The sequence below is a fragment of the Geotrypetes seraphini genome, chromosome 3, assembly GCF_902459505.1.
Source record: "Geotrypetes seraphini chromosome 3, aGeoSer1.1, whole genome shotgun sequence".
NCBI lineage: Eukaryota > Metazoa > Chordata > Amphibia > Gymnophiona > Dermophiidae > Geotrypetes > Geotrypetes seraphini.
This window is the reverse complement of record NC_047086.1, coordinates 367,118,279-367,139,141: the sequence shown is the minus strand read 5'-3', so window position 1 is coordinate 367,139,141 and position 20,863 is coordinate 367,118,279. Positions and strand designations below refer to the sequence as shown.

Genomic DNA, 20,863 nt, shown 5'->3' with positions numbered 1-20,863 from the left:
GGGAGGGATGGAGACAGATGCCAGGCCAAGGGAAAGGAAGGAGAGAAAGGAATGAGAGGGGATGCCAGATAATGAAGGGGGAGTTGGAAGGAGAGGAGAGATGGCAGGGCATGGGAGGAGGAAAGGGAAACTAAGGAGACAAATGCCAGACCAGAGGGAGAAGAGGTACCAGGGCATGGGGGAGGGAAGGAAAGGAGAAGAAAGAGATGTCAGAGCATAGGGGAGGGGTGGAGACAGAAAAATGGAGAGGGGTGAAGCTGAAATGAATCATATACAAAGGAGAGAAGGGGCACAGGATAGACAGTTTATGGAAGGAGCATAGAAAGAGGGAAGATATCATATGGAATGGGGAGAGAGCAGACAGAGAAATGGAAGGGGCAGAGAGAGAGAGAGAGGGCAGACAGTGGTTGGAAAGGGCTGATGCTGCATGGAAGACAGAGAAAGGACAGATGCTGTCTAGAAAGAAGAAAGTGAGGATAAGATGATTAAAGCAAGGGGGATTTGTTCAGAGATGGGGTTATTTTTGGGTGTGAGGGTATTAAAAGAAGTGCCAGATTGGGCGTGGGGGGAGAGCTTATGGGACCAGAAACAGAGGACAGAGAGAGATGGTAGGCAATGGTCTGAAGGGAGATAAGTTAGACCTGGGGTAGTGTGAAGGAAGAGGGAAAGAGATACTTGAAGGGAGAACTGTTGGGAAGAGAAAGAAAGAAATGGTGGACCTGGAGAAGGGAGGCAGGCAGGGGGAGAGATGGGATGGGGGACAGTTGGAAAGAGAAAGGGAGAGAAGTTGGATCTGAGGATGGGAGGGAGGGAGAAATGTTAGGCCTGTGGATGGAAGGCAGAGAGATGCAACATCTCTCTCTTTTTTTCCTCCATTTCATTGTTCAGCATCAAGGGGGGAGGGAAGAAGAAAAACAGAAAAGAGAGGGAGCAAATTGTTGGACCATGGAGATAGAGGAGGAGAGATGGAACCATGGGAGGGCAGGAGGGAAGAGAGCTGGGATAAGATGATGCTAGCGGATGGAAAGAAAGGGACGGCGTTATAGCCTGGGCTTAGGCGTCACTAGAAACCCTAGGCATAGGTGCCACGTCATTAGGCCAGCTTCTCACTAACCTAATTTGGAAGCACCTATGTTGGACGCCTAACAACACCTAAGTCAACCATGCCTATTCTCTGCCCATAACCACACCTACTTTTTAACATAGGTGTTGTTAAGCATCCCTAGGTGTTGGATGGCGCCTCCACTTAGCTGTTGCTAGACATCCTAAGAGATTGGCGCCAAATTCTTAAATTGCTTAATTTTTATATATTTTTTTTGATTGGCTGAAAACTGACATGGTCAATTACCACGCCAATTAAAGAATTTAAATTTGGCGCAGATCCTGACTTTTGGCTTCGCTAGGCAGCCGCCATTAGCGGTGCCTAAATAGGGCACAGTTTACAAAATATGGCTGTTAGTGTAAGTCACTATAGGCTGCATAATGAGATGTAAAGCATTCCAACGCATGCAATTGTTCTTAGCCGAAGATGTTCTAAGAAGCTTTGGAAAAGGAAACAAATAGACTAAGGGCTCCTTTTAGCGTTTTTAGCGCACACACCAGATTAGTGTGCGCTAGCCGAAAAACTACCACCTGCTCCAGAGGAGGCGGTAGCGGCTAGCGCGTGCGGCATTTTAGTGCGTTAAGGCCCTAACACACCTTTGTAAAAGGAGCCCTAAGCATTCAAGACCAGAACCCTCAAACACAAAATAAATCAAATAGTCTAATCTGAGCATAATTTACAAGAACATGCAACCACGAGGAGAAGCTCTATTCCCAATCAATCAATCAACTCTGCAGCTATACAATGTGCCGATAGATGTTTTGAATTATACCTTTAGTGTAAATCGTGTTTTACTGTTGTACAATCATCAAACACACTGAACAAAGCAAAAGCATAACAAGGTCGAAAAAACCAAAAGTACAACAAGTTTTGGAAATAGACCCCCGTCCCCCACTCTCGATTGCATACACTCCCCCCATAGCCCACCCCCATCTCCCCAAAGAAAACAAAACAGACCAGAACTACTGAGCAAGCTGTGTTCTTATGCCACTCAACAAGCACCAAACAGAGATATCCCCAACCCCGACCATTGAATTATACCTTTAATTGACCAATATTTAGACAAGTTTATTTCTTTGGAACTCCCTCTGCAATTTGTCCCATTTTTAAACTGGTACATGTTTTCATCATTTTTCCCACATGCCAAGTTTCATCTCATTATGTTAAATTTTCTGAGTCCTTTTGTATAATTGTTTCCTACTTCCATTGGGTTGGATAGAATAACAAATGGAGATGGTGTGAAAAACATGGATCATGGAATTCTTTCCAACTTTTGTGCATGTGTGTATACGTATGCATGCTAGTACATACATGTGCATTTATGTATGTATATTTCTTTTTTTTTTTTTTTAATTCTTTATTTAAATTTTATAATTTGACATAATAAACAGTCAATTCAAAGAAATATTCCAATACCAGTCTCAACAATTGTTAACAAAATAGTCAAAAAGATACATTTAGATGGAAAAAGGAAACAAAACAATCAATACAAAAGGAAAATTTTTTCTTTGAAATTCTAAATATACTGGATTGAAAAATTAGACCTCAATAAGGTGGGAGAAAGCTATTTTTGCTGAATTTTCAATCAAACATTACAAAGAAAATAAAGATGGTATTGAGTGGAGACAAGGAACCTAATTAAACTAAGCAGGTATGCAACAACAATTCTCTCAAGAATATTAAGATTGCTCTCTCGCAGAAATAAATTTTATCAACTGCTGGGGTTCAAAATAAACATGTCTATTCCCCTGATAGACCATCACACATTTACAAGGGTATCTGAGTACGAACGTGGCACCCAACTGAAGGACCCTCGGTCTCAATATGAGAAACTGTTTTCTTCTCTTTTGGGTCGTCCTTGACACATCAGGATACATTCTCACAGTTTTTGTCATAAATGGTATATCCTTAAACTTGAAAAACAGCTTAAGCATCCATTCTCTATCAGAGTCTATAGCAAACTGTACTAGCAACGTCGCAGTTGCCGGTACCTCATTATCCGACCTCTCTAAAAAATTTGTCAGGTCCAAACTATCAGCAGACAAATTCTGCTGGCCTGTTTCCTGAGCAGGTAATCTAGTTGGTAAATAATATATTTTAGTGAGGGGTGGATAAGAGGTTTCAGGAACTTTCAAAATCTCTTTCAGGTATTTCTTAAACATATCTTGTGGAGAAATAAGTGATAATTTGGGAAAGTTTATAATCCGAAGATTACATCTTCTGGTCATGTTTTCCAGCATTTCAACTTTAAAATTAAGATTTCCACTATCTCTAACCCAGACCGAAGCCTGGGATTCCACAGATTTTATTCTGGTCTCATGACCATCCACTTTTGCTTCCACACTAGATAGTCTATTTTTCAGATCCAAATTTTCAGAAACAACAGTAGTATATCGTGTAGTAAGTTGCTGCATTTGAGATCCTAAAGAGAGTTGTAAAGTAGATATTGCTTCCCATAATGTTTCCATAGTGAATACTTTGGGTCTCTGTTAATTCAAACCCCAGACCCTCTGTTACAGATAAGTTACCTAGAGCCTCGGCTGGAGATCTAGTCAGTTTCAGGAAATCCTGAGGAATTTGCCGTTCCAATTTCTCCGAGTGCACAAGTGTCTGATTTGGCTTCCCCTCACTGCCTGCCGAGACGTCTCCCCAACTCGGTTGTACTAGTGAAGGAACACCCTGGGACGCTCCGACCTCCATAAGCTGGTCTGACGCCCCCGGGCGACTCGGAGGACTCCGCTCCTCCGGAGACAATGATGTTGCTTCGGGGGAGAGAACTGACGCTTCAGCCGGCGTGTCTCTCCCCGCCGAAGAAAACCCCGGATGACTCGTTCCAGCCCCACGCTGGAGAAAAACATCCATCGGGCCCGCTGCTGTTGCCAAAGATTCCTCCGGGAAAACCCGGAGCTTAGACTTGCGTTTAACCATTGGAAACAGTAAGAACTAGCAGCTCCAATGCCTCCGTGAACGCTCAACGCCAGCTACTCGCCGCCATCTTGCTAGGCCATACCCCCCACATTGCTCCTAATTTAATCATCATGTATGTATATTTCTACTACTACTATTTATCGTTTATATAGTGCTGAAAGGCATACGCAGCACTGTACATTTAACATTTAATAGATGGTTCCTGCTCAGAAGAACTTACAATCTTTTTTTTATTTTTATTTTTTTTTAGTTCAGAAAATTTTATTGATTTTCTTGAAAAAGAACATAATACAATCTAATTTGGACAGTCAGACGACATCTCGGGATTGGGTAGATTCTGGTAGAAGGAATGATAAAATGGGTATAGGAATCTGATGGTGAGTGGGAGTTAAGAGTTGAAAGCAGCTTCAAAGAAGTGAGTTTTTAGCTTAGATTTGAATACTGCTAGAGACGGAGCATGACGTATTGATTCAAGGAGCCTGTTCCAGGCATATGGTATGGTAAGAAAGAAGGGATGGAGTCTGGAGTTGGCAGTGGAGGAAAAGGATAAGAGGGACTTACTTGACAAATGGAGTTCATGAGGGGATAGCATATATTCATGTGTGTCTTGTGTCTGTCTTGTTCATGAGAGTGAGTGTGTTTGTCACTGATTTTGTATGTTTTTCTACAATATGTGTATGTGTATGTATATCTTTGTGGGTTGGTATGTCCATGTATGTGTTCATATCTATGTACATATGTGTTTGTGTATCGGTGCATATGTTTGTATATGCTTGCATGTATGCATGAATGCTTGGATTTGTATATCTGTGCAAGAGTATGTGCTTATGTGTATTTGTATCTATGCACACGTACAAACATATACATAAACATGATTTTAATCGTAATTTATATTTTTGTCTTTTAGAAGAATATATTTTATTGAAGCACATATTACCTCTGATAGATTGCAGTCCTGTTAGCGGGTTCGAGAGCTTCCTGTTGATTCAAAGTATCAAGCAAACCATCAAACTAGAAAACAAACATACATAAAAGTTTAAAGAAATGTTAAAAATGAAAGGCTAAACCTCTTCTTGAAATAAGAAACAGTTTTAGTCATCAACTGATAAGATAGCTTATGTTTTTATTGGAAGATTAGGTTTATACCTTTGATAATCTTCTGTCTGTTGGTCCCTGTAGGATTCCATACGTTAGCTGTTCAATCCCCACGCACAATCTGAGAGTTGCAGAAATCCAACACTTTTCTAAGCACATGCTCCTCCCCCTTAGATTGAGAGCTAGCAAACACTGCATAAGCAGAGACCTTACTAAGAACTCAAATAAGACCATAAGTGGCGTCTCCTATATCAATGTTTCTCAACTTCTTCAAGCCAAGTACCCCCTAAGTCTAACAAATATCAACCGAGTACCCCATCCCCATAATAATAGTACCAATTGTAATGCTATTTTTTCCATCCATTTTTCATATACACACAATATAATCTTACTAATACACAACAGTAACCACAAAATTAAAAAAAACACAAAGCACACAGTACGCAGCGAAAATCTTAATTATCATTTATATTCGTTTTTTCTTCAAAGAGGTCAAAGCAGATGACTTTAAAATATGCAATGTCACCTCAGTAACAACTATAGGAAAATAGACAAATATAGTGCAAAATATAGACAGCAGATATAAATTCTCAAAACGGATACATTTTGATCACTAAATTGAAAATAAAATCATTTTTCCTACCTTTGTTGTCTTGTGATTTTATGAGTCTCTGGTTACACTTCCTTCTGACTGTGCATCCAATATTTTTTTCTTTCTGCCTCCTGCATGCTTCATTAACTCCGGACCTCATTCCCTTCCCCAACCAACATCTCTCTCTGTCCAACTTTTCTTCCTCTCTCCTCCACCCCTATTGGATACATGTCTTCCTCTCTCTCACTCACTGTCCATCTGTCTTGAGAGTTCCAAGCATCTCTCCCATCCCCTCTACTGCCATATCCAAAATTTCTCCCTCTCTCATCCCCTAGAGCATGTGTAGCATTTTTCACCACTGCTCACCAGCCCCATGCTCATTTCTCCTATCACCCCTCTCTAGCACCATGCCACATCTCTCCTTCCATCACTATGTCCAATATTCCTTCCCCTTGCATCCCCTTCAATCTATCCCTGCTCCCTCTCCATCACCATATCCAACGTTTCTCTGTCTCATCCTTCTCTTCCCCATGCATCTCTACCTCACTTCTCTCTCTTTCTATGCCCAACAATTTTCCTTTCTTTATTTCCCCATGTGCACCATCTCTTTGCCTCTCACTCACACACTCATGCCCAAGTCTCCATTTCTATTCCCTCCCTCCCTTGTGTCCCAAGTTCATGCCCCCTCCTTGCCTTCAAGACTTTATACCAAATTTGTGCCCCTCCTATGTCCCAAAGTGCTCCTTCCCCCTTTCTCCCTTGTCCCACATTGATATCCCCTCTCTCCCTTACTTGTTCCCTTCAGGGCCGTCCAGGTGGGCTGCTCCTTCCTGCCTTCAGTGGCACTTGCTTGCAGGGACATAGGTAGTGACTCTTGTATGCTGATTCGGAAGCCTTCTTTCCGACGTCAAGAGAGATGGCTTCAGGGTTAGCTACATGCAGCATGCAAGAGCCACTGCCCGCTTCCTTGCAAAGAACAAGTTCGGCTGAAGGCAGGAAAGAGCAGCCCATCTGGAAGGAGGACTGTTGAGGTAACTTGGATCCCCAGCTGACCTGGAAGGCTTCCCTCAGACGTCAGCTCTGACATCGGAGAAAACATAAGAACTTAAGAATAGTCTTACTGGGTCAGACCAATGGTCCATCAAGCCCAGTAGCCCGTTTCACAGTGGCCAATCCAGGTCACTAGTACCTGGCAAAAACACAAAGAGTAGCAACATTCCATGCTACCGATCCAGGGCAAGAAGTGGCATCCCCCATGTCTTTCTCATTAACGGACTATGGACTTTTCCTCTAGGAAATTGTCCAAACCTTTCCTAAAACCAGCTATGCTATCTGCTCTTACCACAGCCTCTGGCAATGCATTCCAGAGCTTAACTATTCTCTGAGTGAAAAAATATTTCCTCCTATTGATTTTAAAAGTATTTCCCTGGAACTTCATCATCGTTGCAGATCATTCCAAATACTGCGGTAAGGCTAATTTTTGGATTGAAACAAACTGACCACATCACGCAGTATTATCATAGATTACATTGGTTGTCAATGGAGGCTAGAGTGATTTTCAAATTTGACTGTATATGTTTTAAAGCTTTGAACAGATTACTGCCAAGTTAACTTTTTGATTGTTCCAAATTTGTAAATAGGAAACATCTACGTATAGTACGCCTCTTTGACTTTCCATCATTAAAGGGTTGACTTTCCACCAGTAAACGTTGGCATATCGGGGGGGCTCAGTGGGAAACACAATTTAGTACTTATATATCATTTTTTTACCTCCTACTCAGCTTTCAGAAAAATGTTGAAAAAACATCTCTTTGGTAAACATTATGATTAATTCACTATGATCTACTATATTGTTAGTATTTCTTGATCTGTAAACCGCACAGAACCGCGAGGTCATTGCAGTATATAAGAATCTATGTTATGTTTATGTTACTGTATGTTATCAAGTGTCCCCTAGTCTTTGTAATTTTTGATGGTGTGAAAAATCGATCCACTCGTACCCATTCTACTCCACTCAGAATTTTGTAGACTTCAGTCATAAATCCCCTCAGCCATCTCTTTTCCAAGCTGAAGAGCCCTAACCTTTTTAGTCTTTAAATCCCCTTTATTATCATATTGTGTACGATGACACCCAGATCCTTTTCTTGGATGTTAACCCCCAAGGTGGACCCTAGCATCGGTAACGGTAACGGTAATTTGGGTTATTCTTCCCAAAGTGCTGAAGCCTTCCGGGTTGGCTTCGGTGGAGGGGGGCATGCAGCTGGAGGGCAGGAAGGAAGCCTGCTTATAAATGGGATCCCCAGTGGCTCCACAGTTGGACTCATGAGGGGGGCCTGCTGGACATGTGATCATGAGGGAGGATGCTGATCAGGAGGGGTGGGAAGAGAGGCAACTCACAGCAGATCCTTTACCACAGGGACATGGGGCAGTGAATGGCCTTGCCCCAGTACCTACGGCAACCAGTTGATTTTTTTTCCCCATTCCTTTGGGTTACTCGTGGCTACCAGTCACCGTGTCATTCTCTAGTCCGTACATTGATAATGTACAGTACTTGCTTTTTCTATATTAATAAATTCTGATTTTTTTTTTAATTGCTGCTCATTAATTTCAGTATGACTTTCATAATTTACTACTTTCCTGTGCTTTTACTGAACATAAGGAAGCTCCTCTAAAAAGTACTGCATTATGCATTTCAGGATAGCTTAGTCATGCAATGCCATGAAATACAATCAACACACCCAGTATCGCATTGGTTTCTGGAAGTACTTTCGGCATAGAAAGGTGTTCCCTTAGACACAGTAATAGTTTCCTTTCAGAGCCCCTCCCTGAAAAATACCTTAAAGGTGGACTACAAAGAATTGTTTGTAAGGAATGTTATTATTCTTGAACCCTGTACTCACTTACCATAGGAAGCTAAGATTTTGGAAACAGCATCTTCTTTAAAAATCTTTTTTTGTTGTTGTTTATTAACTGTGTAATATTACTGCAGGCATGAAATTCCTGTAGTGACATCACAGCAATTTCACATATGAAGCCGCAATATAAGACAAATTCCAGCTATCTTAATATAATTCTCATACTTATTTTACAAGACGTGTGTGTTTTGGACATCTGAAAACATACATTTAAATATTCATATTGCACGGACATCCAAATACCAATTTTATAAAGCCAAAATATGACATCTAACAGTGCAATACATCCATATAGAAGGCACCAAAAGATGGACAACCAATTCTGACTGCAGAAGGGAGAAGGGAAATTCATGTTCAAAAAGATGGAAGTCTGTATTTAGTCTTGGTACCTGGCATGTCCAGTTTAGAGAAAGGTGCTCTGATTGAGCAATTCTACACTTGGCAATTTATTTGAGGGAAGAACGAAATACTGATAGATTTAAGAGCCAGTTGAAATGCTTTCTTTTTAAAGATGCTTTTGACTGCTAGGCATTGTAAAACCCTGCGGAAGACAACTTTTTTTTTTTTTTTTTAACCCCAAACCCCCTCCTTTTGTAGTTTTCCTTGATTGTCTCATTTGCCTTCAATTATTGTATTTCCATCCCTACATTCCGTACTGGTTCTGTTTGTCCTGTAAGTCATGTATTTGGTATATGAATTTTTGTTTCCCTGCACATTGTCATAAATTGTTTTTAGAATTGTTCATCGCCTTGGAATATATGGTTAGGCGATCAATCAAATTTTAGATAAACTTGAAACCAGGGCTGTGGAGTCGGAGTCGGAAGAAATTTCGGGTACCTGGAGTCGGAGTCGGAGTCAGAAGTACAAAAACTGAGGAGTCGGACTCCATTTTTGAACTTGGCATACCAATCACGATCGATTCTTTCAGCTATAGCACCCACTATATACACAGCACAAATGTTGCGAGCAGCTTCTGCAGCCTTAGAACCTTGATTAAAAGCAAAAAGAAGGTGGTGTCGAAAATGCTCATTTCTCTCAACTTGACATTCCATTTTAATGATCTGAAAATTAACCAGTGCTGTGGAGTCAGAGTCGGAGGAAATTTCGGGTACCTGGAGTCGGAGTCGGAGTCTGAAGTACAAAAAACTGAGGAGTCGGAGTCGGAACATTTATCTACCGACTCCACAGCCCTGCTTGAAACTAGGTATTTTTCTGTCTCTGGAGTGCTCACAATTAAAAAAATAAAAGAAAAAAGAATTACAAAAAGCTGCAGTAGGACTCCAGCCAGCAACCTCTGCTATGGCTCTCAGGCAAGGGCTTTGACCATTAAGCTATTCTTCCACATGAACAGCAGAGTGGCCATTTTAAAATACAGATATTCCTTTGCAGCCACAAAGACATCCATATCTCTAGTTTTGCCCTGTTCGTGATTTGGCCCATTCAGTTTGTAAAATGGATATTCATGCTGGACATTTCCAGTGCCTGGATGTTTCTCTCACATGTATTTTAGAACATGCTGTATCTTGTCTGGGCTTAAGCATTGAATTTCCAGGTTTCTAAAGCCAACACATAGGGCTCCTTTTACAAAGGTGCGCTCAGCATTTTAGCGCAGGTACTAGATTAGCGGGCGTTAACCGAAAATCTACCGCCTGCTCAAAAGGAGGTGGTAGTGGCTAGTACTGCGCGTTAAGGCCCTAGCGCGGCTTTATAAAAGGAGCCCATAGCCAGTGAAGTGCAATAATCAGCACCCAACCGAATATGGTTTACCACATAAAGATTGGATCAACTTTTATGCGGTTCAAAGTATGCAGTTAATCTGGCCAATTAAGTTCTGAATATCAGTATTTAACTGGCCAAGTGCTGATTTTGCTTCTGGAAAGCCCAAAATACCTGGTTTTGAGTTTGGCGCTAACCAGTTAAGTGTTTAGTTAAGTGTTGCTAAAAATGACTGGTTTGCCACAAACATCAACCCCAGAAGAAATAGATTGCCAACAGGTTCACAACAAAACAGTTTTTGTTAGCAGTGGGCCTTTTTTTAAGCTGTCGTCTACACCACCCCCTTTTGGTGTGTGTTAGAGAATGGCACGGAGACAAAATTCATCACCGTTCCCGTCCCCGCGGATAACCACGGGAAATAATCCCATGTCATTTTCTAGTGTCTATTTCAACCTCGGTCCTTCTACACCAGCATTCTTCAAAGCAAAGCCTGAGGGTCAGTGGTTGTGGCCATTCATACTCTGATTCTTCCCTCTCTCCTAAAAGAATGACATGAAGATGGTTTCCCGCGGTTATCCGCGGGGACGGGGACGGTGATGAATTTTGTCACCGTGTCATTCTCTAATGTGTGTGTCTCCAAATTTTATGTTGATTCTGCATATGTCTAACCTGGAGGAAAGTGTAGAAGGGCAGTTTGAATCAAACATTCTGCTTATATGAAAAGAATAATATAAAATGACACCAAGTGTAATATCAAACTGTTACTTGTTGCTATCAACAGATTTCAAAATATGGATTTTACAGTTTATCCAAAGGATACCTTATGGCAACAGATTTGATTGGGAGTAAAGATAATATTGATTAAGAAACCTATAGTTTCATTGTACAATTTTAAAGAAAATGAAATACACTTCTGAATCATTAAGACGTAAACTATTAGGGATAAGGATGTTGCAGCACTAGAGTAAAGGGACAATGATGGACAAAACATAGGGAACATGCTTAATGTAATTATTCGCTTTCCTTCTGTAGAGATAAGAAGGTGTGTTAGGTGGGGAGGGGTGGGTGTGCTTTGATTCTGTATGTCTTACCAGAAAAGTAGAAAACAGGAGAAGCCAATTTGAAATGATCAATTCCCTAACAGCAATATTTCAGTGTTATCAAAGTGTCCATGCTGCAGAAGCTGAAATTGCTTTTCCCGTAGAAATGAAAAGGTCTAGGGGGCACATGATGGTGGCTGCCTGAGAAGATGCCATCAGTCTTAACTCCGCTCCAAACTCTCCTAAAATCTCCTCAAACTGCATCGTTTATACGGTGGAATAATTTTATTTTTTAGCAGGGAGAGGTACTGTAACTCACCAGGCTCATCTGCAGTGCTCTGGTGGCAGCATTGTGACGATGTACTAGAGGCATGTCCATAAAATCTACACGCTCTAGGAGTGATAAGAGGGCAAGCACATTTCAAAATAGCAGTGAATCAGGCTGTCCCACCCACAGAAAAATAGTGTATCAAATCCCATCTCCCCTTTATATACTAATGCCTAAAAGATGTCTTCAAGCTATCTATATACAGCGAGTTACAATAATCAAACTGTGACAATAGCGACACTTGTACCATTAATTGGAAATGTTTCTGATTGAATATTTTTAATATGCTGTAGTTGTTGCAATTTGATGAATACTCTCCAAATGATTTCATCATAGAGATCTAGGTGGGTCTTTTGAAAGTGGCGTAAGCCAGAGAAACTTGGTGTTACCAATATTTAATTTTAATTTATATTAATTTGCCCAATGTTCCTCTTTTTAAAACAATGTTTTATCCCTTATACTGTCCTCAAATGAATTAAATGAAGGAAACATAATATATTTAAATATGAATGATCTAGAGCTCTACTGTACTAAATATTACTGAAATAAACACTTGATCTCTGATTTTCATGTTACTTTTATTATTTGTTATGTTAAAGCTCAGTGCCCATTATTTGTATTTGTTATTCATATTTTGGCAGATAATAATAGCAATACATACTATTTGGTACAGCTCAAGACCATTTTTCTGGTTGCCATTCCTTCAGCACAACGTGTGTCAGAACTATAGGCTCCGTCTTGCAGAGAACCGTTCTTCCGTATTTCGGAGACTGGGGGTTTCCTTTGGATGGTTCCTTCCTTCCTGCTGAAGGTGGTTTCGGCTTTCCATGTTAATCAGGAAGTGCGTTTGCCTGCCTTTCAGCCTACTGGTTCCCGGACACATGACCAACTGCTGAAGAAACTGGATGTGCGCAGGATTCTTATGCGTTCTATGGAGATCACTAACAAGTTTCGTCTCTCTGACCATCTGTTTGTGCTGACTCTTTCAGTAGGTGGAGCACTCCCACTTCTGAGGCCACGATTTTCAGATGAAGCTGTAGGGCCATTTCATCAACCTACATTCTTTCTGGGAAACAGTCCCCTGCTTCCGTCAAGGTACATTCTATCAGGAGTGTGTTTTTTTCATGGGCCGAAGCTAGAGCAATCTCCCTTAAGGAGATCTTCAGGGCAGCAATGTAGTCGTCTCTACACACATTTGCCACGTTTTACAGAGAGGATGTTATGGCATGACAGGGCTGGCACAGCAAGCCTGCCCTAGCACAGCACAGCAAGCCTCCCCTAACAATTTGGGGACTGTTTTTGTACGTTCCATCTGTCTAGAATGTCTCATCTATTGCACTGGAAAAAGAGATTATGTACTTACCATGGTAAGCTCTTTTCCAGTAGATAGGTGAGACATTCTAGACCCCTGCCCAGTCCTTACTGTGCCTGACTACTATTTAAGTCTGTTTATGCTTCTCCAAACTGATTCTTGGATATCCGTCAGCCCATGGGGGCTGGGAAGACTTTGTAAACATATTTCAGTTTTATATGGGAGCAGTTTCTGAGCTTCTCTGAAGCCTGTGTTGGTGGTTTACATTACTGTTAAATTAATTCTTAACAGAACAGTTGGTTTAAGCCTGTTGCTACAGGTGTTTCTACTTCACGTGCCTTGGGTGGCTCTCAGTGCTTGGGTACTAATTGTAGGTGGAGGTAGAGAACCAGAGGCAGAGGCAGAGGCAGAGTGAAAAATCCAGAGTGGATTACTTCTGCAGCAAAGAATGCGGCTATGGGGAAATGACCCATCGGTCTAGAATGTCTCACCTATTGCACTGGAAATGAAATTCTATGTTTTGACAATATTTCAGATCATTGATTGAACCATGTCCATGTCATTCTCTTTTTGATTGGGCAGAGAACTTTTCAGCACTCCCTTGTAAACAACATCTTTTCTTGTTGGTCACTTATACAATACCCCAAGGAGCAAAGGAGGAAATAAACTCAAAGGTCCATAAGGATGCACACAAGAGCAGAAGTGGCCTTAACTTAACTTAGAAACCAAGGGAAGAGAGATTCCAAAACCAAACTTTATTGTAATAGATAAAGGACCTAACAATAACTGTGTTTCAACTTCACGCCCACATCAGAGATTAATAATGATAAAATATAAAGCAATATAACACCCTACAAAATAAACAACAGGTAAAAGATAGATAACTATTTTACATGTATTACAAAATGAAAAAAAAATTATGTATGCATATATTTTATTTAAAAATGAAAGAAAAAAGAACCATGTTTACCAAATTCATAATTATGAGATTAGCACACAGTAAGGGCCACATGCAGCAATCAACACCAAAGCTGAACTTCTAAAATTATACAAAGACCAGCAAGAAAGAGGTGATGGCACCTCGTTATAAATGTCTGGTGAGACATCATTGGAGTATTGTGTACAATTCTGTAGACTGCACCTTCAAAAGTATGGAGTCAGTCCAAAGAATAGCTACTAAAATAGTCATCATAAATCATGTGAAGACACACTTAAAGATCTGTAAAGAGATAGTATAGGGGATATGTGGAAGAGACATTTAAAAACCTCTGTGGTATAAATGGCTCAGGAAGCCATTTGTCAATTGGTAAAAGCTTTGAAATGGGGGATCATAAGATGAAAATAAAAAGGAATACATTAGCTAAGGAAATATATATTTATAAAAGGGGGTATGGATGCTTTCAACAGCCTTCCAGTAGAAGTCTCAGAGATGAGGACTGTACCTGAATTCAAGAAAGCATGAGGCAAACATGGGATCTCTAAGGAAAAGGATTGTAGGTATGGATGAGCAGACTGGATAGGCTGTATAGTTCATAGTTCAAATTTATTCACTATACTGCTTTAGATTCTAAACTGGAAATGTTGTCTATCCATGTTAAAGACAGTAATGCAGGTTGGTAAATAGATGTAGATTTCAGTTGAAAGCTGGAGCGAGTGATAAAGTTCTGTGTGGGTCCCTTTGGCTGCTTACTAAATTCTAAACATTTCAGCATGCTAAGCCATAAATTTCACAGTCAGGATGGTGTCTCTTAACAACTGAAGAACTACTCTATACTCTCTGCTTCTTCATCCCTTTGTACGTCCCTTCATGAGCATCATATATTGAGCCACCCTGTGTCCTGTAAGTCTGTCATAATTTAAGATTATAAACTCATTTGAGCAGGAACCGTCTCTTGTGTGTTTAATGTACAGCATTGTGTGCATCTGGTAGCACTATAGAAATAATTAGTAGTACCGTATTTTTCGCTCCATAAGATGCACTTTTTTTCCACCCAAAAATGGGTAGAAATCTCAGTGCATCTTATGAAACGAATGTACCAATTTTGTTACCCTCCCCCTCCGTACCATTGTAAAACCCGCTCACCGCCCCGCCACACCTCCTTTTAAACCCACCCACCCTCCCACTACCGCTGGCTGGTTGACCTGGAGCTGGCTGGCTGGCCTGGGGCTGGCTGGTTGGCCTGGAGCTGGCTGGCTGGCTTGGTACTAGCCTGGGGCTGGTGGGCCTGGGGCTGGCTGGCTTGTTTGGGGCAGGCTGGCTGGCCTGGGGCAGGCGGGCAGGCTGGCTGGGGGCAGGTTGGCTTAGGGCTGCCTACATTAGATGTGCCCTGTACCCTTTCCCAGCCTACCACTAGACCACCAGAGGAGGGACAGGGTACAGGGCACACCATTTGGTTCAGAATTTTTTTTTCTTGGTTTTTCCTCCTCTAGAGGTGGGTATGTCTTATGGTCAGGTGCGTCTTATACAACAAAAAATACGGTAGTACTGCAAATAAAAACCATCATCTAAGCAGTGTACAATTAACATAATCAAGGAAGGAAAAGGGAGAACACACACTAGAGCATCTACTTTACAAAAATGAATTGTATAAATATGAGGTATAGCGAAAAGTAAGATAAAGAAGTAATAGATTAAAATAATTTAGGTTTAATTTACATTACAATGTGATAAAATAGGATGGGAGACAGTGAAAAGAATGACAACACAGAGAGGAGTTATTCTTTATTTGCTATCATTTTCTGTTTCATATATCCTACTCCTCCCCCAAGGGGTACACATTAATGAAGTCAGAGAAAAAGGAAAATAGTATGCAAAGTGGCCAGTCTGCTTCTTGTCATCAGACAATATTAATCAGTCATCTCAGTGTATTGTGCAGGAAAATAGGAACGAAGACTATGTTAGGATGTTAAACAAGTAACTCAAGACTGGGCTCACATCCCAGAAGATATATAATTAAATCAAGGCTTCCCACACCTGCCCTATAGTTGAGTTTTCATGACACCCCCACAATGAATAATAATTGTGGGATATTTGGAAAATCAGACTAGCTGATTTCCACGTTTTGTAAGCTCTGCCTCTGCATTAATCTATGTTTCCACTATCAGCAGGGACAATGTAACAAAAGAGTCAGAAAAGACACTGTGTAAACAAAAACAGACCGACTCTGTAATAGTAACTCAAACCACGAGGAGGACCCGTTATGCTAAAATTCAGCTCAGAGATATAAAACTCTGAAGAGGAGGAGGTAACCCCCTCTTAGGAAAAAGAGTTTATCTTCCAATCATTGCTTCATAATATAACAAACGAGTCCAACTCAAAGGTATGAATGATTATAACGTGTATATATCTCACTAATGGTGCAATATGCATCCAAAAACACTTTCAAAAAACAATCAAAATTTCTGCATTCAGGTAAGCACTAAAAGACTTTGCATTCATATAGTAAGTTCTCAAAAAGGTACTTGTCAGGGTCCCGACGTGGCCCCGTTTCGGTGTCTACTTCAGGAGACCCCGTCTGGCTGATTAGCTTGCTTACAAATTGACAACCATATAACATTTAAATGGTAGATCGTTCAACAGATGAAATTTCTGCTGAACGATCTACCATTTAAATGTTATATGGTTGTCAATTTGTAAGCAAGCTAATCAGCCAGACGGGGTCTCCTGAAGTAGACACCGAAACGGGGCCACGTCGGGACCCTGACAAGTACCTTTTTGAGAACTTACTATATGAATGCAAAGTCTTTTAGTGCTTACCTGAATGCAGAAATTTTGATTGTTTTTTGAAAGTGTTTTTGGATGCATATTGCACCATTAGTGAGATATATACACGTTATAATCATTCATACCTTTGAGTTGGACTCGTTTGTTACATTATGAAGCAATGATTGGAAGATAAACTCTTTTTCCTAAGAGGGGGTTACCTCCTCCCCTTCAGAGCTTTATATCTCTGAGCTGAATTTTAGCATAACGGGTCCTCCTCGTGGTTTGAGTTACTATTACAGAGTCGGTCTGTTTTTGTCTGCATTAATCTAAGCTAAAAGCAGAGAACTAACGTTGCACTTATTATATAACATAATAAGACTTGGCTACTATCTTACCAAATGAAGGCAGGATGGCAAAGACAGACAGCCCCAGGCAATAATTTCCTCAGGCATTCATAAGAAATGCAATCACAGTACTGTACCTGCTTTTTCAGATCATCGGTAGATCTCTGCAAATTTTGGAGAGGACCTCTCTTTGTCTTCAATGCCATGATTCTCAAAATCACAACTTAAAGTGAGACTTCAAAGCACTTTTACTCAGGAAAGCATAACAGTGTCAGATTCGGCATAGCGACAACATGCTTTGATAGCGCCACCCCGCCCTGACATCAACACTGGCGTCGCTAGGATGGAGACGCCGCGCCGGCCTGAATTAGACGTCATCAGTACGCCTCGGTGTCCCTACTGGTGCTGTGAACTCCAAGCCTCATTCTGGTACGCCAGTAGCATTCCTCACTGAATTTCAAGTTTTATTCTGGTCCTCCAATAGCTGCCTTTTATGCGTTCCAGAACTCACTCTGATGTCGGCACTTACTGTTATGGCGGCGGCCATGTTGACGAGCGTGTGCAGCAGGAAGACGAGGAGCGTTTCCGTGACGTTTCCGCTTCTCCGCTGCGTCGCCTTCGGGAAGGGGAGTGCTTGCGGAGCCTCGTCGTTCTGCACCGCCTCGATGGAAGAGCCGAGGGGAGGAACCGGCTGCGCGCTAAATCCGGGAGAGACGGTGATCAGTGAAGGGCGAGCCAAGATCATATTCCCCAGCGCCAACGAGGTGTTTTACAACCCCGTCCAGGAGTTCAACCGGGACCTGACATGTGCCATCATCACGGAATTTGCTCGTCTGCGGATGTTGGCAAAAGGAATTCAGATCTGTGTTCCTGAAGAAAAGCTGGTCCCAAAAGTGCTGGTGGATTTGTCCGAGGAGCAGGAGAAGCCAGAAGCAGCTGTTGAGAAGCAGACTGTACAAGTTGGAGAGACGTGTAAGGATGGCCTGAGGATCTTGGAGGGCTTGGCTGCTTCAGGGCTGCGGTCCATCCGTTTTGCCCTCGAGGTCCCTGCTATCCACAGCATTGTGGCGAATGACAGATCCTTCAAGGCTGTGGAGCTGATTAAGAGAAACGTTCAGTTTAATGGCGTGGGGGAAATGGTGACCCCACATCTTGCAGATGTCAGGATGCTGATGTATCAGTGCCGAGAGAGGAAGGACTGGTTCGATGTCATCGATCTCGACCCCTATGGGAGTCCTGCGATGTTCCTGGATGCTGCAGTGCAAACAGTCAGTGAGGGAGGTTTGCTGTGTGTCACTTGTACAGACATGGCAGTAATGGCTGGGAACAGCGGAGAGACCTGTTACAGCAAATATGGCTCTATGTCCATCAAAGCCAAGTACTGCCACGAGATGGCACTGAGGATAATCCTTCATAGTATTGACCTGCGTGCAAATTGCTACCAGCGCTACATTGTACCACTGTTGGCAGTCAGTGTGGACTTTTACATCCGGGTTTTTGTCCTGGTCTTCAGTGGGCAAGCTAAGGTTAAAGCTTGTGCCAGCAAACAAGCCTTTGTGTACAATTGCACTGGCTGTGGAACGTACCACCTGCAGAGACTTGGCAAAATGGTCAGCCATGGCAGCAGTTTCAAGTATTCAGCAGGATCTGGACCTCCAGTGGGAACAAACTGCGAGCACTGTTTCCAGCGGCACCAGGTGGGCGGACCCATCTGGGCTGAATCCATTCATGACCCTGACTTTGTGCAGAGAGTCCTGAATGCAGTGAAGAGTAACCCACAGCGCTTCAAGACTTCAGCTAGGATTGAAGGGGTGCTCAGTATGATGCTAGAGGAGTTGACTGATGTTCCTTTATATTACACCCTGGATAACCTCAGCAGTGTCATTCACTGTAACACCCCTTCTCTCCTACAGATGAGATCTGCTATACTCCATGCTGGCCATAGGGTGTCTCTCTCCCACGCATGCAAGAACGCCATAAAAACTGATGCACCTTCCTCTCTCATCTGGGACATCATGAGGAGCTGGGAAAAGAAGAATCCCGTCAAGAGGGAGCGACTGTCTGGCAGTAGCCCAGCTTTCCATATCCTCAGCACAGAGCCCAGCTTCCAGGCTTGCTTCGATGTGAGAGAGGATGCCAACCCCAAATCTCGGCAACGGGGTCTGAAACGCTTTCAGGAGAACCCTGAAGCCAACTGGGGACCCAAGGCCCGGGCTAAAGTGGGGGGCGGGATTTCAACATCTCTGGCAGAAAAAAGCAAGCGACACCAGAATAAGCGGAAAGAGCGGGAAGAGGATCAGAGTGCACTGAAAAACTTCCCCTGCAAAAAGTACCCCCAGGGCTGCTGTACAAGGCCTGAGGCCTGCTGCTATTCCCATGACCCTGTGGTATCTGTGACAGCAGAGGAGCTGCCCTAGGCCCTCTTTATTTCCTAAAGAGGACTCCTGTTCTAAGAAACAGCTTTTCAGGGACTGACTACCTGGCACAGGTCCAGCCTCGGGCCATGTGGAGGCTGCAGTGGCTCTTCAAGCATGTGTGGATAAAAGAGCTTTCAATAAACACTGCTATGTTAAAAAAAAAAAAATAAATATATACATACCAAAATGTAATATTTAAAAGTATTTGTACTACAAAGAGACAAAAAAAAACCAGAAGGACTAAAAAAATACTCCAGTGTATTTAAATAAATGTATGCATCAAACAATTATTAATAATGAATAATAACAATTATTAATAATGAAATTTCAGCTAAGTCGGCTGCGTGTGATTCTGGTTTTTTGGGGGGAGGTTCTCTTAGAGATTGTTGCCTGTCTTTACCTGTGTGTTGCTTTGTGCTTTATTTTGGCACTTTTTTCACTGTTTGATTGATTTATCCATTGATTTATTTCACACACACTGGAAGAGCCCTATGATGGTGTGGGGGCAGGGACTTGTTGTCCTTGTCTCATGATTTGAGCGCTGGAGCATTGCTCCTATCGCAGCCTTATCACACTGAGGGCACTTCCTAATCACATTAAATTATTGAGTTCTTTAATTCTTGTGGAGTTTATTGTGGTGTGTCACGGGTTAGACAGCCAACGATTTCTTTGAGAACCTATTGATCTTATCTGCCTCCTTATTGGTATCTTGTTCATGTTCAGATAAGCATTACTATGTTTGTACATCATTTTTTAGAGTTTCTACTGATTGTGGATCGATTTGTGCTGTATATACCTCACAGACTGTTGTTGAACTGTCATACTATTCAAGAAATACATTCTAATTTCCTAACCCCACTCCTCTCCCCTCTCTCCCCTTCTTAGGATCCTCCCTTCAACATGTGATTTAGACCTAACGCCTTTAACTGTATTCCTCTTCCTGAAAACGTCCAGCTATCGTTTAGATGTATTAGGCCCTACGTCGTTAATTGTATTCCTATTCCTGGAAATGTCCAGTTATCTTTTTGTTGTAATCCGCTTAGAACTGCAAGGTACAGGCGGAATAGAAGTCATTAATGTAATGTAATGTAATGTAATGTAATGTAATTATTAATGAAGGTTTTTTTTTCTGCCTATGATAGTATTTTTTGGAGTAAAGTTAAACTGAGCTGTAATGCTGTACTCACTCTGTGAGTGTGCCTGGCACCTGTCGCGGGCCACCTGAGGCTTTTTTCCTTCATTATTTAATAACTGTTTGATGCATACATTTATTTAAATAGTAAAGAAAAAGTCAAAAGGGACCCTTTGCAATGGAAACACCTGAACAAACAAGAGTGGTAAGACAGAGATGTCCATCCATTTGTTTAA

At 41.8% G+C, this 20,863-nt stretch overlaps 2 protein-coding genes across 3 annotated transcripts in view; one reads left to right on the top strand and one right to left on the bottom strand.

The window, feature by feature from the left end:
* The window catches only part of NPHP1 (nephrocystin 1), a 118,483-nt gene extending 101,057 nt beyond the window's left edge, over positions 1-17,426 (bottom strand). Inside the window, exons 1-3 of one of the 2 annotated variants that reach the window (XM_033935558.1) lie at positions 17,216-17,353; positions 11,708-11,781; positions 4,968-5,041 (exon numbers count right to left, since the gene is read on the bottom strand). In XM_033935558.1, coding sequence (XP_033791449.1) covers positions 4,968-5,041; positions 11,708-11,767 — 134 coding nt within the window. In that variant the 5' untranslated portion in view covers positions 11,768-11,781; positions 17,216-17,353. Of the gene's footprint in view, positions 1-4,967; positions 5,042-11,707; positions 11,782-17,215 lie in introns of both variants that reach the window. The other variant, XM_033935557.1, reaches the window with a different exon arrangement.
* A 162-nt stretch (positions 17,427-17,588) lies between these two features.
* On the top strand, positions 17,589-20,429 carry LOC117356335 (tRNA (guanine(26)-N(2))-dimethyltransferase-like). The gene has a single exon (XM_033935418.1). It carries the CDS (start codon positions 17,594-17,596, stop codon positions 19,493-19,495), a length of 1,902 nt encoding a protein of 633 aa, XP_033791309.1. The 5' UTR covers positions 17,589-17,593; the 3' UTR covers positions 19,496-20,429.
* Positions 20,430-20,863: the final 434 nt, after the last annotated feature.